At 36.3% G+C, this 17,421-nt stretch overlaps 1 protein-coding gene across 3 annotated transcripts in view; it reads left to right on the top strand.

Moving 5' to 3' along the window:
- Positions 1-17,421, top strand: part of P3H2 (prolyl 3-hydroxylase 2) — a 153,670-nt gene that overhangs the window by 101,725 nt on the left and 34,524 nt on the right. For all 3 annotated transcript variants that reach the window (XM_008540813.2, XM_070583428.1, XM_070583427.1), the window contains exon 2: positions 17,243-17,395. In XM_008540813.2, the coding sequence (XP_008539035.2) occupies positions 17,243-17,395 (153 nt within the window). The remainder of the gene's footprint in view (positions 1-17,242; positions 17,396-17,421) is intronic.

The raw sequence follows: 17,421 nt of genomic DNA, 5'->3' as shown, positions 1-17,421 counted from the left end.
AACCTTAACCACTTAGCCACAGGGCCAGCCCCCACTGTGTTCTTCTTACCAAGACTTTCCCTCAGGAAAAACTAGTTAATCAGAGCCTAACCTGTCAGAATATAATCAGAGCCTAACCGACCTAGGGGAAGGGTAATACCCAACTCCAGTTAGCTCTAGCCTTCCATGTGGGAAAAGGAAAATATCCAGTTCTAGCCCACACTAGTCATTCTCCATTCTCCCCTATCTAACAGAAGAGAAGAAAATGAAAAAACTGAGAAATACTTTTTTTTTTTTTTTTTTTGCTTGAGAAGATTAGCCCTCAACTAACATCTGTGCCAGTCTTCCTCTATTTTGTATGTGGGTCACTGCCACAACATGGCTTGACAAGTGGTGTCAGTCCATGTCCAGGATCTGAACCTGCGAACCTGGGCCACCAAAGTAGAATGCACCAGACTTAATCACTACACCACAGGCCCAGCCCCTGAGAAATACTTTTGAAATTCACAGTCCAAAGACGTAGTCTCAATAAAAGATTGGGACCTAATCATGGGACTATAGAATGTTTCCCCTCTCCTCACACCTCACCACTATATTGCTAAAAGCTTATTTACAGTGGTTCCTTTTAATTGGTACATAGTTTCTGATTAGTAAGAAAAAATTATAAGGCATAACAAAAGGCAAAAAATACAATTCAAAGAGATAATACTCAGGAAGACATGGCAGGGATACTGGAACTATCAGACCAGAGGTTTAAAACAACTGTGACTAATATGCTAAGAGTTTTAAAGGATAAAGTAGACTGCATGGAAGAACAGATGACAATGTAAGCAGAGACATAGAAGTCCTAAGAAAATAAAAAAGAAATGTTAGAGATCAAAAACATAGTAACGAGAATGAAGAATGCCTTTATAGGCATATTAGTAGATGGAAAAGGCTGAGAGAAGAATCTCTGAGCTTGAGGATATCTCAATAGAAACCTCCCAAGTTTAAAAGAAAATAGAACAGAGTGAAAACAAATTAAAGAATATCCAAGGACTGCAGGACACTATGAAAGGTGTAACATACATGTAATGGGAATACCAGAAGGCAAAGAGAGAAAGGAACACAAGAAAGATTTAAAACAATAATGACAGAGAATTTCCTCAAATTAGTGGTCAAAATAGACAGACACCAAACTACAGATCATGGAAGCTCAGAGGACGCCAAGCAGGAAGAATGCCTCAAAAAACTACACCTAGTGTATTATTTTCAAACTATAGAAAATCAAAGATAAAGAAGAAAGCTTGAAAGAATCCCGAAGAGAAAAAACACACTAGCTGTAAAGGAACAAAGAAGAAAATTACATCCAACATCTCCTCAGAAACCATGAAAGCAAGAAAAGAATGGAGTAAAATATTTAAAGTGTTTAGAGATAAAAAATCATCTACCTAAAATTCTGTACCCTGCAAAATTATCCTTCAAAAGTAAAGGAAAAGGGCCAGCCCTGTGGCCCAGTGGTTAAGTTTGTGTGCTCTGCTTCAGTGGCCCAGGGTTTGCTGGTTCAGATTCTGGGCATGAACCTACACAACACTCATCAGGCCATGCTGTGGTGGCATGCTAGCTAAAAGAATTAGAATGACTTACAATTAGGATATATAACTACGTACTGGGGCTTTGGGGATAAAAAATTTAAAAAGGAAGATTGGCCACAGATGTTAGCTCAGGGTCAATCTTCCTCACCAAAAAAAAAAAAAAAAAAAAAAAAAAAAAAAGGAAAGAAAAGAAAGGAAAGAAAGAAAAGAAAATTAAAAAAAGAAAATATCCAGGGAGTTAAAAAAAAAATGGGAAAGAGAAATAAAGACTTTCTCAGAAAACCAAAAATTGAGAGAATTTGTTGCCAGTAGACCTGACTTGCAAGAAATGTTAAAAGACGTTCTTCAGAGAGGAGGAAAATATAGGTCAGAAACTCAGATCTACATGAAGTAAGGAAGAGCATAGAAGAAGGAATAAGTGAAATTAAAATAAAACTTTTGTTTTTCTTATTCTCAATTGATCTACCAGATAACAGTTTGCTCACAGTAGCAATAGCAACAATGTGTTCCATTATGGATGCTTCTGTGTGTGTGTATTCAATTATGAATGCTTATATATAAGTGAAATGAATGACAGCAGTAATACATGGGACCAGAGGAAGAATTTCAGGTTATTTTGTTATTATAAGGTACTCACATTCCTTGTGTAGTGGTACAGTGTTATTTGGAAGTGGACTTAGATTTGTTATAAACATATATTGCAAACTCTAGGGCAACCACTAAAAGCATAAAAAAAAGAAATATAAGTGATATACTAAGAAAGGAGAGACCATGGATTCATATAAAATGTTCAGTTAAAATAAAAAAGACAAAAAAGTGGAAAACGAAAATAAGAACAAAGAACAAGGGCAACAAATATAAAGCATTAACAAATATTAATCAACCTATATAAATAGTCACTTTCAACTTCAATGGTCTAAATGCACCAATTAAAAGATCAACAGAGTGAATCAAAAAAGAAGATCCAACTACGTGTTGTCTACAAGAAACACGCTTTACATATAAACGTACATATAGACTAAAAGTAAACGGATAGAGAAAAGTATACCATGCTAACGCTAGTCAAAAGAAAGCAGGAGTAGCTGTAATAATTTCAGACCAGACTTCAAAGCAAGGAAAATTATCGGGAATAAAGAAGGGCATTAAATAATGGTAATGTATGCTCAAGAAGATGTAACAATCCTTAAAGTGTATGCACCTAACAATGGAGCATAAAACTCATAAGCCCAACACTGATAGATCTACAAGGAGAAATAGATGAATCCACTATCATAGTTGGAGACTTCAACACCCTTGTAGGAGAAATGGACAGATGCAGCAGGTAGAAAATCAGTGAAGACATAGTTGAACTCAATAACACAATAGATGAACTAAATATAATGGAGGTCTATAGACCACTTCATCCAACACCACAGAATACACATTTTTCACAAGCTCCTATTCACCAAGATGTGATTCACCAACATGGATCACATTCTGGGCCATAAAACACACCTACACAAATTAAAAACACAAAAAACCAAGAAAGAAATTATACAATGTCTGCTCTCAGACCATAGTGGAATTAAACTAGAAATCAATAACAGAAAGGTAAGAAGAAAATCTCAAAATATGTGGAGATTAAACAGCACATTTCTAAATAATACGAGTCGAAGAAGAAATCTCAAATTAAAAATTATTTCAAATTAAATAAAATTGAAAACACAAATTAAATAAAATTGAAAACACAAGTTAAATCAAAATTTGTGGGATGCAGTGAAAGCAGTGCTTAGAGGGAAATTTATATCATTTGATGCATATATTAGAAAAAAAGAAAGATTGAAAATCAATAATCTAAGTTTCCGCCTTAAGAAATTAAGAAAAGAAGTGCAAATTAAATCCAAAGTAAGCATAATAAAAGAAATATTAAGAATTAAAGCAGAAATTAGTGAAACTGAAGACAAGAAGTCAACAGAGAAAATCAATAAAATCAAAAGCTGGTTCTCTGAAAAGGTCAATAAAAACAATAATTAGCTCTAGCCACACTAACTAAGAAAAGAAAGAGAGGACACAAATTACCCATATCAGAAATGAAAGGAGGGATATCACCACAGATCCCAGGGACATTAAAAGGTTAATAAAGCAATACTATGAACATCTTTGTCTCCACAAATTTTATAAGCTAGATGAAATTGACCAATTCCTTGAAAAATACAATTTGCCAAATCTTACACAAGATGCACACAAGAAGAAATAGATTATCTGATTAGGCCTATATCTATCAAAGAAATTGAAATAATTAATAACTTTCCAAAAGAGAAAGCATCAGACCCAGAAGGAATCACTGGTGAATTCTATCAAACATTTAAGATAGAATTATACCAGGGCAGCCCAGTGGTGCAGCAGTTAATTGCGCACCTTCTGTTGGTGGCCCAGGGTTTGCTAGTTTGGATCCCAGGCTCAGACCTACGCACCACTTATCAAGCCATGCTGTGGCAGGCATCCCACAATAAAATAGAGGATGATGGGCATGGATGTTAGCTCAGGGCCAATCTTCCTCAGCAAAAGGAGGGGGATTGGCAGTGAATGCTACCTCAGGGCTAATCTTTTTCAAAAAATAAAATAAAAAATAAAAATTTTTAAAAAACATAAAATTATACCAAATCTTTAGTCTCTTTTAGAGGATAGAAGCAGAGGGACTACTTCCTAACTCATTCTATGAGGGCATCACTACCCTACTACCAAAAGCAAACAATATATTACAAGGAAAGCAAACTGTAGGCCAATCTCTCTCATGAATGTAATTGTAACAAAATATTAGTAAATTGAATCCAACAATATGTAAAAAGAATTATACATGATAACCAAGTGGGAATTATCCCAGGTATCCAAGGCTGGTTCAACAATCAAAAATCAGTTGATGTAGGGCCTGGCCCCTTGTCCCAGTGGTTAAAGTTCTGCGTGCTCTGCTTCAGCAGCCCAGGTTCGTGGGTTGGGATCCCAGGTGCAGACTTACTCCATTCATCAGCCACACTGTGGAGATGTCCCAACTACAAAAACAACAGAGGAAGATTGGCACAGATGTTAGCTCAGGGCTAATCCTCCTCAAGCAAAAAAAGAGGAAGATTGGCAATGGTTGTTAGCTTAGGGTGAATCTTCCTCACAAAATTAAGTAAATAAATAAATAAATGAAGTAATGTAATCCATCATGTTAACAGGCCAAAAAATAAAATAAATCATATGATCATATCAATAGATGCTGAAAAAGCATTTGACAAAATCCAAAACCTATTCATGACAAAAGTTCTGCAACTTGATAAAGAATATGCACCAAAATCCTACAGCTAACATCATACTTAATGGTGACAAACTTGAAGCTTTCCCACTAAGATCAGGTACAGGGCAAGGATGTCCTCTCTCACCATTCCTTTTTAATATCATACTGGAAGTTTGTACTAATGCAATAAGGCAATAAAAGGAAATAAAAGGTAGAAAGATTGGGAAAGAAGAAATGAAAACTCTCTGTTCATGGATGACGTGATCATCTCTGTAGAAAATCTGAAAGAATTGACCAGAAAACTCCCTGTAACTAATAAGCAATTATAGCAAGGTTGCAGAATACAAAGATAATATACAAAATTTGATCACTTTTCTATATATCAGCAATGAATAAGTGAAATTTGAAGTTAAAAACACAATAACATTTACATTAGCATGCCCTCAAAATAAAATACTTTGGTATAAATCTAACAAAATATGTACAAGATCAGTATGAGGAAAACTCTGATGAATGAAATCAAAAAAGAACTAAATAGATATTCCATATTCATAGGAAAGGAAGATCAATATTGACAAGATGTCAGTTCTTCCCAACTTGATCTATAGATTCAAGACAATCTCAATCAAAATCCCAGCATTTTATTTCATGCGTATTCACAAACTGATTCTAAAGTTTATGTGGAGAGACAAAAGAGCCAGAATAACCAATACAGTATTGGTGGAGAAGAACAAAGTTGGAGAACTGACACTACCTAACCTCGAGGCTTATTGTAAAGCTACAGTGTTCAAGACAGTGTGATATTAGTGAAAGAACAGACAAATAGATTAATGGAACAGAATAAAGAACCCAGAAATAGACCCACATAAATATGGTGAACTGATTTTTGACAAAGGAGCAAAGGCAATACAATGGAGCAAAGATAGTCTTTTTAACAAATGGTGTTGGAACAACTGGACATCCACATGCAAAAAAATGATCCACATAGAGACTTCAGAAAAATTAACTAAAAATTGCTCATAGACCTAAATGTAAAACTATAAAACTTCTGGAAGATAGCATAGATGACCTTCTGTATGCAATAGCTTTTTAGATACAACACCAAAGGCACAATCTATGAAAGAAATAATTGATAAGCTGTACTTCATTAAAATTAAAAATTTCTCTTCTGCAAAAGACAATGTCAAGAGAATTAGAAGATAGACTATTGACTATAGACTAGGAAAAAATATTTGCAAAAGACATATCTAGTAAAGTATTGTTATCCAAAATATACCAAGAACTCTTAAAACTCAGCAATAAGAAAACAAACAACCCAATTAAAAAGTGGGCCAAAGACCTTAACAGACACCTTACCAAAGAAGATATCCATATGGCAAATAAGCGTATGAAAAGATGCTCCACATTATGTGTCGTCAGGGAAATGCAAATTAAAACAACAATAAGATACCACTGCACACCTGTTAGAATGGCCAAAATCCAGAACACTGACAACATCAAATGCTAGCAAGGATGTGGAGGAACAAGAACTCTTACTCATTGCTAATGACAATACAAAATGGTGAGGCTACTCCAGAAGACAGTTTGGCGGTTTCTTAGAAAAATAATGTTCTTTTCATACCATCCAGCAATAGTGCTCCTTGGTATTTACCCAAAGGAGTGGAAAACTTCCGTCCACACAATAACCTGCACATGAATGTTTATAGCAGCCTTATTTGTAATTGCCAAAACCTGGAAGCAGCCAAGGCATCCTTCAGGAGGTGAATGGATAAGTAAACTGTGGTACATCCAGACAATGGACTCTTATTCAGTGCCAAAAAGAAATGAGCTGGCAAGCCATGAAAAGACACGGAGGAACCTTAAATGCATGTTACTAAGTGAAAGAAGCCAATCTGAGAAGGCTACGTACTGTATGATTCCAGCTATACGGCATTCTGGAAAAGGCAAAACTATAGAAACAGTAAAAAGATCAATGATTTCCAGAGGTTGGGCTAGGGAGGGAAGAATAGACAGGGAAGAGAGAAATTTTAGGGCAATAAAAATGCTCTGTATGATACTATAATGATGGAAACCTGTCATTATACATTTCTTCAAACCCATAGAATGTACGACACCAAGAATGAACTCTGTGGACTTTGGGTGATTATGATGTGTTGATGTAGGTTCCTCATTTGTAACAAATGTATCACTCGGGTGGGGGATGTTGGTATGGTGAGGCTATGCCTATGGAGGGGCAGGGGTATGTGAGAAATCTCTGTTCTTTCCTCTCAATTTTACTGTGAACCTAAAATTGCTCCCTTAAAATAAAGTCTTTAAAAGTTTTTTCCATGGCTACCTCAAATATTGTAGTCTTTATGTTTTCAATTTTTTTGCAACGAGGCAGGGGAGTTTTTTACAACTACACTCACATACATGCACATGTAGATACATCTGTTTCTCTTTTTCCAAGAATAAAAATCAAAACACCTCTGTGTGGTGTTCAAAGATCCCCATAATCCAGCCCCTGTTCAAGCTTGCTTCTCGCTACTCTGCAGTCTAGGCCTTCCACGTGAGCCAGGTCAGCCAAATTACTATTCTATAAAAACATCTGAGTCACTCCTATTTCTCCATGCTCACCCTGTTCTGCATCAGAGACATCACATGTTTTCTGTTTTTCAAGACCCAGCCTCAGTCCCATTTTCTCAGTGAGGGCTTCCCTGAACCTTCCAGGTTACTATAATTTCAAATTTCTCTCAATTTCTACAGCACTGTACTGCCTGTTATCCATTCTCTCTGCCCTCTAACCCTGTAGAAAGTTAGTTCTTGATATTAATAGCCTGTGTATGTCTCCTTGCCCTACTGGACTGTGTTTAATAAAAGGTCAAGAACCCTATAATTTATATCCTCAGAGAACATCTATTACATTTATTTCTATGGCAGAGGTGATCAGCAAACATTTGTTACATGGGCCAGATGTGCATGAACTCAACTCTACTTTGAAATAATAGGGACTAAAATCCCAGATGTGTGTTGTGAATGTTTTAATAAAAGATGTAGATTCTAACCATAGTCTTGTCACTAATTTTCTGTGCAAATCCTTTCTCCACCTGCCAAATGAAACAGTGATACTAAACGTTAAAGGGCCTTTCTAGCCCTTTATATCTATGGTTAATTGAAGTTAGTATCCATAAAACCAATGCAAGCACCACAAAAGTTACAGAAGAATTCAGACTACCTCATATGTTCAGTAAGTAAGTGGATTTTCTCGAAGCTTTAACGTCCTCAGAAATTCAGATGAACTGGAACTGCTTTCCAGTGCAGTCTGTTGGCTGAGGTACAGAGAAAATGTTTGGGTTTATGTTTAACCTGTGTGTATGGCAGGGATATTTAATTCACAATATAGCCTGAAGGTTATTGCTGTGGCCGAATACTTTTAAAAGTGCAGGTATGATGCCAGAGGAGCTTAAGAAACATTGAAAGAATTCTATCATCAAGACCACGTCTTTAGTAAGACCATGTGGCCTGTCAGGTTAGGAGCACCCATTAGCCGGCTTCCTGGGTTAACTACCTGAAATGACCTTAGTCTCTTCTTGAAGTCCCCTCCAAGAGGGGTCTTTGGAGTGAAACTCTTTGGCTAACAGCCATGGTGCATTACTTTACATGAGCTGCACTAAATGCTTTGAAATACTTTTTGAAGTAAATCTCTCCACCCTTACAGGAGCAAGAGAGAGTTTGTATTCCACAGAGGAATGTAGCATATTTATATCAAAAAGGTACAAGTGGAAAAGCTTTTGATTTGCTTGTTTGCTTTTCTTATATTTCTCACAGGGGAGTGGTTTGGTGGAATGTTAAATTTGTTTCATAAACATAGATGGGAAGGGAGATCAAAATGGAAGGGAAACGTTAGAGATTGTAATGACAGCATTTTTCTATATGCTTACTAAACCCTAAAGCCCTCCCCCAGTCATCAATTTTGCCAGGCTATCTCCAATGTTATCCTAACATTCTTACAACTTTTAAGAAGGCGAGGTACAATTTGTTACATCTTTTCCCTGACCTCTGTGCCTCCATTAGCGGTCCACTCAGGAAACATGGGTCCTTATGACAGAAACAGGAAATTAATCTGAATTTTGATTCTCAGTCCTCAGACGTCTCATTCTTTCTCATCTGTGACAAACATTTTATGCCCATCACTTTGTTATGTCACAAAACAATGTTGCAGACACAAAAAATTTTTGAAAATTTTTTTCGTATTCTCAAGAGCAGAAAAAATCAGTGCCCGGTCTATATGAAACCATTTCATTGCTGATTTTTAAAGGATATCTTAGAAGCAGAAAGCCCATTGCTATTCTGCAATCATGTTTGACAAATAAATTCAAATGATTGCAACTTTGTATCATTTGGGGGGAAAATGTTGTCTGGCTTCTGATGGTGGCAGAGACATAACTCTGGTAGTGAGCAGTTAGGGAGCTGGCTGTCGGCTGTAGGAAAGTGATGGCCAGCTAGGACTTTTTAAATGGGTCACTAGGGAAAGACAACACTTATCTCCATTTATTATAATGAAAACCACACAGAAGCAAAGCATGAGTTAGAACAACAAAATTTGTTTTTATGCCATGACTTCATTAAGGGCAACTCAGTCTGTCCCAGCGCTAGCTTCTACTTGGTGTTATAGCTGATGGTTTCCAGCATAATGCGTCCTTGTAAACAAAGATCAACTGCTTCTGCACTGGGCCTGAGGTGAGGTAAGAGTTCATCGGTCAGCTTTTTTAAGAATTTCACAATAGGAATTGAGTAGACCCTCAATAAGTGACCATTTTTATTACTTTTATTTTTGTTAGTAGTATTGAAAGTGCTTGGCAAACTGTACAACAATATGCAAGGGTAAATTCTTATTAACAACCTCATGAACAACGTGGTGCTCACCACGATGGGTGTCACAAAGGACAGGAGGACAATTTGGGCTCGCAAGAAAGGGACAGTAGATTTCTATTTATTTATTTTTCAAAATCACACAAATAAGATTTTTAAACACATTAAAGTGATGACTACTACAATAGTCGTGGGACGTTGGCAAAACTGGAGTATGAAATGAATGACATCTACCTTCCAAAGAAAGTTTTGAAGAGGATTAAAGCTGTGTTTCCAAAAACAGTAGCAGGAAGCAAATGTCAGAGAGGTCTTGGCCCAAAGCTTCTTTTCGGTAACCATTAGTCATCCTCTGACACTTCAGGGGAGACTTCTGGACAACACCGCAGAGATTAAGATGCCTGCCCAGTTGTTCAATCTTACCCTGCCCCCGTGTTTAGAACCAAAAACAACAGTCACATATCAATAAGCCACACACGCTCATTTCCTTTGATCCGTGGCAGATATGACTTGCCCATATTCCTTCACTAAGATAGTACTCTCGCCTCCTTACGCAGCAGGCATCCAAGTCTTGGCTGTTCTCTTGTTAGGAAGTTAGACAATACACAGATGGCTTGAGGGATTTTTTCCAATTAAGCATGCACTTATTTTTTGGCTAATACTTTGAGTTGTTTTTTTTTTTTCTAAAAACGTCAAAGACTTTTTGTTTTAAATAGTCTCTAATCTGAAATAGCATGTTTAAAAGTTCTGTTTCTTCACTTTAGTGTTTTCCTTACCCTGAAAGATGGTTTTTATTTAGATAAAAAGCCTGCTTGCAAACTTAGCTGATAGAATCTGCTGTTCTACTGAGCTCACAAGGGTAACTTCATTTGACAGTGGCTATTCACCATGTGTGTTTAACATTAAGTTGTAAACATCAGATTAAAACTTCACTAGAGTGTTTAGAAAGGACAGGAGTCTATTAATCAGGCTCAGGACCATAAGTAATTGAAAGAAAGAGCATAAGCAATTTGGCAAAAGAAAATGCGTTAATAAGACATATTCTTCCTTTCCAACTTACTCCACAGAGAAAATGTTATTCTTTAGAAATGTCATTTCCCATTGAATCCTTACCAAATAGCATTTTGAAAGCTATAAATATTTACTTATAACCATGACTACGTTTTAGACTAACATTCCATAAATGCAAAGATAAGTTGTTTTCTACATTAGCATGAACACCTACCTTGTGAATTAGTATGTGTTCTTTAAAGCCAAAAGTTTTCTAAATTTTCTACATTGAAATGTAGGAAAGAATTTAATTACTAGAAATTTTCCTTAATACAGGAGTTTATATTTTGAATAAATTATACCTTTCCTGTGTCCAAAAGGGCTTTGAGTTACCCTGGTAAAGCAATTATTTGGAGAATTAGATTTTTGAAGTGGAAACAAAAACAAAAACTCAAAGAAAAAATGGAACTATACCAGCTTCAGTTTGATATACTAGAAACCCAGCACAAAACAGTTACTGTAAATGTGGATAAATTTCATTTCTGAGCTTCCTCATAGCCAAGGCAAAAAGAACAACATAGTATATTATGTAGTCTTCAATGTCTGGTAAAATTAATTTTTATAAATTTGTCAAGGGAAACAAACAGTTGTTTCCTATAACTGAATTATGAAAATATTCAATATATGGATCTTTTTACAAGATATATTTATAAGATATATTAACAACATAAAGGATTTATCACCAGGAATTGTGAAATAAGAATGCAAAGTTGTTTCTCATATGGCTATTTTTTTTCTTTGATTCTGTAAAGGTCGGACACCATTATTTGGAAATGTTTAGGAATTTCCTAAAATAAAGATTGAATTCTCATACAAAAAAAGTCTGGTATTTACATTTGAAACACTGTAATTTATAGGATTTAGTTTAATTCAGTAGTTGAAACAGTTTCCAAATTTTGTTTCAAAATATGAGGGGTCTTTATTTTAAGGGTATTCTTTTAATATGTTGTTCAATTTTTTTTTTTTTTAGTGATTGGCACTTGAGCTAACATCCGTTGCCAATCTTTTTTTTCTTTTTCTTTCTTCTTCTTCTCCCCAAAGCCCTCCAGTACATAGTTGTATATTCTAGTTGTAGGTCCTTCTTGTTATGCTTCAATTTTTTTAAAATTTATTTATGTATTTATTTGGTTTTGTGAAGGAAAATTATCTTTGGGTTGGCAAAAATTTCAGGTAAATTTGGAGATGTTAGCAAGAGCTGAAATATGTACAAAAATGTGTTGTTACCGTTATTAAAAAAGAAATCTTACTGCTCCGTAAAAGGAAGAATAAAGTTTTTAACCAATGAATTGTTAGCGTTTAGCACGATGTACATGCTGTAATCTGGTGACTTCCTTTCTCTCCAGCTATTGTGTGGATGCTGCTAACTAGAACTTAAAAATTCTGCAGTGACTTAGAAACGAGATATCTTCAGTGCGTACTTATATGCTTGTCGCTTGGTAAGAAGCCTCCTCTGGGGTTAAACATTTTATAAAGTTGCTATATTGTGAAATTTAATTAAAGAGCCAAGGCAAAAAAAAATATAGCACTCATCGAAATGTAATGCATGATTTTGGATGAATTCCCAAAGTTAGGGTGGTGAAAGTAGAGAAGGAATTCCCTTGTTTATTGAAAATGTGATGTTTGAGTAGAAGAATGGAAATTACTTATTTTGGGTGTGATGTTTTACCCTGATGGTATAAAAAGGCTTCAGAAGATCGAAAGTAATCCTAAATATTCTATTTCAGAAGTACACAGTGTTCTTTACGTGGTTTAATGTGCTTTAGAATTAGTCCCTTTCTTTATTGCATGTGTCTTACAAACTGTTCTAAATTTCATATTTAAAATATTTGAGCTTCATATTTCCCTTAATTCAGAAGAGAGAGAATTTGTGTATTTTCCCTAAAACATGTTTGGAAATTTTAGAATTGATTCCTTTCATGCTATGTGTCCACCTTCTGAGTTGAGAACCATGCTTCAGCAAAGATGGGCAAAATGGAGAGGAAGAGAAAAGAATGGTAGGGAGAGGGGAAAAGAGAGGGGGGCTGAGCTATGCTGTCCTATTTTTATTTTGCAAAGTAAAAGCATAACCTCTGACCTGAATTACTGCAGTGTTCTCCTGCCTGCTACCAAAGGTCTATTCTCCGCATAGCAGTCTGAGTTATCATTTGACAATGTGTATCAGATACTGTTTAAAATTCTTTAATGGTTTCCTCTGGCACTTAGAATAATATTCAAACTTCTTACTGTAGCCTACAAGTGATCTGTCCTTCTCCAACTTCTCCATTCTCTCTTTCCTTCATCTCTACTCTGCTTTTAAAACAGGTCAAGACGCTTCCACTTCAGGGCCCTTTCACTTGGCTTTCTTTTTCCTAGAATGCTCTTCCTCCTGTTCTGCTCACCACTGGCTTCTCAACATTTAGGACTCAGCTCAAAAATCCCATTGCAGAGAGACTTTCCTTGACTAATTTATCCAAAGGAATCCCTCTTCCACTTCAAGCTCAGAGAGCTCCCACAGTATTGTTTGTTCATGTATCTCTTCATAGCACTTAGCACAATCTGAAATTATTTTCATAAATGACTTATTTACTTGAGACTCGTCCCCTTCTTTAAGACTGTAAGCATCTAGAAAGCAGGATCTTTGTTTTGGCCATGTAGGTCTTCTCATCAACTATCATAGTGTCTGGCACAGATTTGATGCAAAATAAATTTACTGAATAAGTGAATGATTGAAATAAAGAATTTGAGTGTAACTGGAGTAGTGGGCCTGAGTGTGATCTCTTGAATAAAGGGATTGTAAATTTAAAACTTCTAAAAGTTCTTCTAGAACTTTTCTGGGAAAAGTGTGCATAATGGCAGATAGGAGGAAATTATGCTAGAAAGACAGGGCAGGGGCCAAATCCTGGAGGTTCTTGAATGTCATGGTACGTAGCTTCTGGAACCTCTTTTGTGGTCAGTGGTTAGCTACTGAAGGTTTTTAAGTAGTCAATGTGTACTTTTGAAATACTCCTTTGTTACTAGTATGGAGAACCATTTGTGAACCAGAAGAGTCTGATTCACTCCCCAGTGGACAGAGTAACTTCTGAATGTCAGCAGGGTGTTGATTTAATCAGTGTTCGTTTCTTTTTCCATGCAGCATGACTGCCACATACGTCGTGCTTCTGGGCTGGCAGGAGAAAATGCTGGCCTTGGTTCTTCACAGCCTGAGATGAAATGACCCAATGCTTCTTGAAGGCATTTCTTCCCAGTATTTCTCATATCTCAGGGGAGCAGTGGGGATCCCTTAAAAGTTTGATACTGTCTTCTTGTCAAATCATTCCCCTTTCCTCAGTTGTTCTTTATGTTGCAATTTATTTTCCTAATGGGTAGAGTTACCTTCATGTTACAGTTACTCTCTCCTATGGTTTGTTATATTTTGGTCTTGAAGTCCAGTTTGGAGCCTTTAAATGCAGCTTGCTTTTTGTTTGCTTCAATGGAGTAATCGGTAGATGGTTCCTTAGCTGAAAACCAGTACTTAGAAGGCCTCGTAGTAATCTCCATCCAACAACATGGCGTTGTATGCAGCACTTGTGTTCAGCTGGACTTTTCCTCCCACTTCAGATCTGTGTATCTCGTTTCTAAAATGGAGTACAAAGATATCAAATTTTCAGTTAAAATAATGGCCAGTTTTATAGACACTGGCAACCAATTCCAGTTTCCTCAAGTGGTTCATAATAATTTGAAAGCCATGACCAGTTCATGAATAAGTTTCACGGTTTAACCTTAAGTCTTGGAATCATGTTTGTATTTATATTGGTGAAGGTAGTGTTATTTTCAATACTGGGCTATAAATGGGGAAAGCACCAAATAAACAAAAATCCAACGTGGTCAAATTTAAGAAAAGGAACCGGTTTATCACCATTGGCTGACAGTTTTTAAGAGTTACTGAATCCACATGCGTCGGTGATTTTAGTATTGGAAGCTCTCAGTGTGAATGATGACTTCAGAGCGGTTGTTGTTCAACTTACATCCTTTTAGTATATTACACCTTATGAAGCACACTCATGTTTAATATACTTTTGATTTGTATGGCAAACATTTACAGGTTAGAAAATTTTTTCTCTCTTAGACATATCATAGACATCATCTATATGTAAAGTAGGTGGAAAACAAAAAGATAAGTAAGTCATATGGTCTCATCAGAGAGCTCTACTAGGCAAAACAAATGTACTCAGGTAGCTGCATATGGCTGAGTGTGATACATTCCAGTAGAGGAAGAGGGATCGGGTAATATTGCAGTTCTTGACCATAGCTAAAGGGTTGAGAAAGGATCTCTTAGAGAAGGAAGGATTTAAGTTTAGGCTTATAGGATATGTCAGATTTCAATAAGAAAAATCCAAGGGACAAAGGATCTCTAGGTCAGTGGGACAGCCCGAGCGACACAAGAAGGCAGAAAAGTAAAAAACATAAATATTTATTTATGTTCCATCAACCTTACTGGCAGGTGCTATAGAACCAGAGTATGTCAGTGCTGATCTGTTTTGTTCATAACTTACAGTTTGACTCTTAACTGGAGGCAGTTTCCACCAACCACAGGTACCTTACTATGTCCTCATAAATTATGTGTCGGGCCGGCCCGGTGGTGCAGTGGTTAAGTCTACATGTTCCGCTTCTTGGAGGCCTGGGTTCGCCACTTCACATCCCGGGTGTGGACATGGCACCGCATGGCGCGCTATGCTGTGGTAGGCATCCCATGTATAAAATAGAGGAAGATGGGCACGGATGTTAGCTCAGGGCCAGCCTTCCTCAGCAGAAACAGGTGGATTGGCAGTAGTTAGCTCAGGGCTAATCTTCCTCAAAAAAAAAAAAATTATGTGTCCATGGGAGTTACAGACTGTACCCATCATTAATGAGAGCATATTTACATTCTTGAAACTGATAGATCATTTATAAATTGTGTTCTATTGTTTATCTTTTTTAGAGTTTTAGTGATTTCTGAAGAACATTCAAATATATTACACGATTAAATCCTTCCAAAATTCTGTGTAGTAGATGGTGGCATGGGGATTTTGTGAGCATTTTTTCCTAGAGGAAAACTGAGGCACATATGTCTAAATGATTTCTTTGAGGTTGAGTTGATCAATAAGTACAGACACACACCAAATTTGGAACCTATTCTTTTTCCTCTATACCTAAACACTTGTCACTATGTAGATGTCTATACAGTTCATTTATGTGTGTTGGTATGTGAGAAATTGAGAAAATTTAAATTAAGAAAGAAACCAGGTCCAAAATTAGTGACTTTGACAGCCAAAATAATTCTGGGAGCACAAAGTTGAGAAGAAAGATAAAAGTGACAGAGAAAGCTGATTTCAGGCAAGACTTGATGGAAGGAAGGCCAGTAGTTGAGTATGCAAATTGAAGGGAAAAAGGGAAGGTTTTACTATTATTAGACAAAGTTAAGGGTGTCAGGTCTTGAAGTAGGACAGTTTATGTTTTCTGTGATGAGGGCTAAGATTCCTTATCTATCATAAGATGGTAGTGACTGAGGACTTGGGAACCCACTGCTTCTTTCTATTTCTTACTAATACTTGAGAAGCCAGGCTGTCAAAAGCAGACTCAGTTGAATCTCTTATACCGTCCCATGGTTTTTTATTTACTTGTTCAATAACAATGAGTTTTCGTTTCTTCATACTTCAAAATAGATCAAACATAATTTTACCATGAAAAAGACTACTAATGTGAATATTCATTTTTCTGAGATAGGGCAAATAGATCTGTCTGTAAACATTCTCCATGACTAAAGCCTAGGGCAAAATGTCTTAAACTGGATAAATTTAATTCCATTTTATTAAAAAATGCTTCATTGTGTGTTATATGGAGAGCAGTATATAAAATGGTTTAGGTGCAGATTTATGTTGTCTATGTAGTGATTATTAAGAATTCTTCCTTTTGTATTAATGAAAATCAAAGTTGTAAGTTTGGAATCAAATACCTCAATCAGGGGAGGGTGGTAGACCATTTTATGTGCTGTCTATAGCATCTCTTATGCATTGGAATAATTTGCTTCTTTTAACTTTGTATCCTTCACATTCTAAAGGCTAATAAAAAATTTTCTGGAGTGGGAGGTACATACAGTCACATCCTTTGGAAAATCATAGGTTTGTTTATCCTTTCATTGTCCAGGTTAAAGGCCAAAGGAACAAAATGAAGAGAAGAGAAAATAAAAGACACAAATGTTCAGAATGTGAATTAGAGGTGGCACAGCGTTGAAAGGTTTTATTTTGATTAATCATAAAATAAACAGAAGCATATAGATTCAATTTCCCAGAAAACATAGATGGCTTAGAAAAGAGGGGGAAGAGAATAAACTTGGAACAAAATACACTTATCCGTTTTCACCAAAGCCAAAATGTCTGCATATCATTTTAGGATCACTTTCTATTAAACTCCTCCTCCAAGTTTGGAAGTTGAATTGAGTGCATGTGAACTGGGACACTTTCAATCTCTGAGACCTTCGACTAATACTGAGCCTATTTTAGAAATATTGCCTTCAGTTGGTCCTTTTTTTTCTCCATAGCTTAACCAGCTGGAAAAGGCGGTGGAAGCAGCCCACACGTTTTTCATGGCCAACCCTGAGCACATGGAAATGCAGCAGAACATTGAGAATTACAGAACGATGGCCGGCGTTGAAGCGCTCCATTTGGTCGATAGAGAAGCCAAACCACACCTGGTGAGCTCTAGGAATCCTTGCCCCAA

The sequence above is a fragment of the Equus przewalskii genome, chromosome 18 (genome assembly GCF_037783145.1).
Source record: "Equus przewalskii isolate Varuska chromosome 18, EquPr2, whole genome shotgun sequence".
Taxonomy (NCBI): Eukaryota; Metazoa; Chordata; class Mammalia; order Perissodactyla; family Equidae; genus Equus; species Equus przewalskii.
This window is presented reverse-complemented; position numbering and strand designations above follow the sequence as displayed.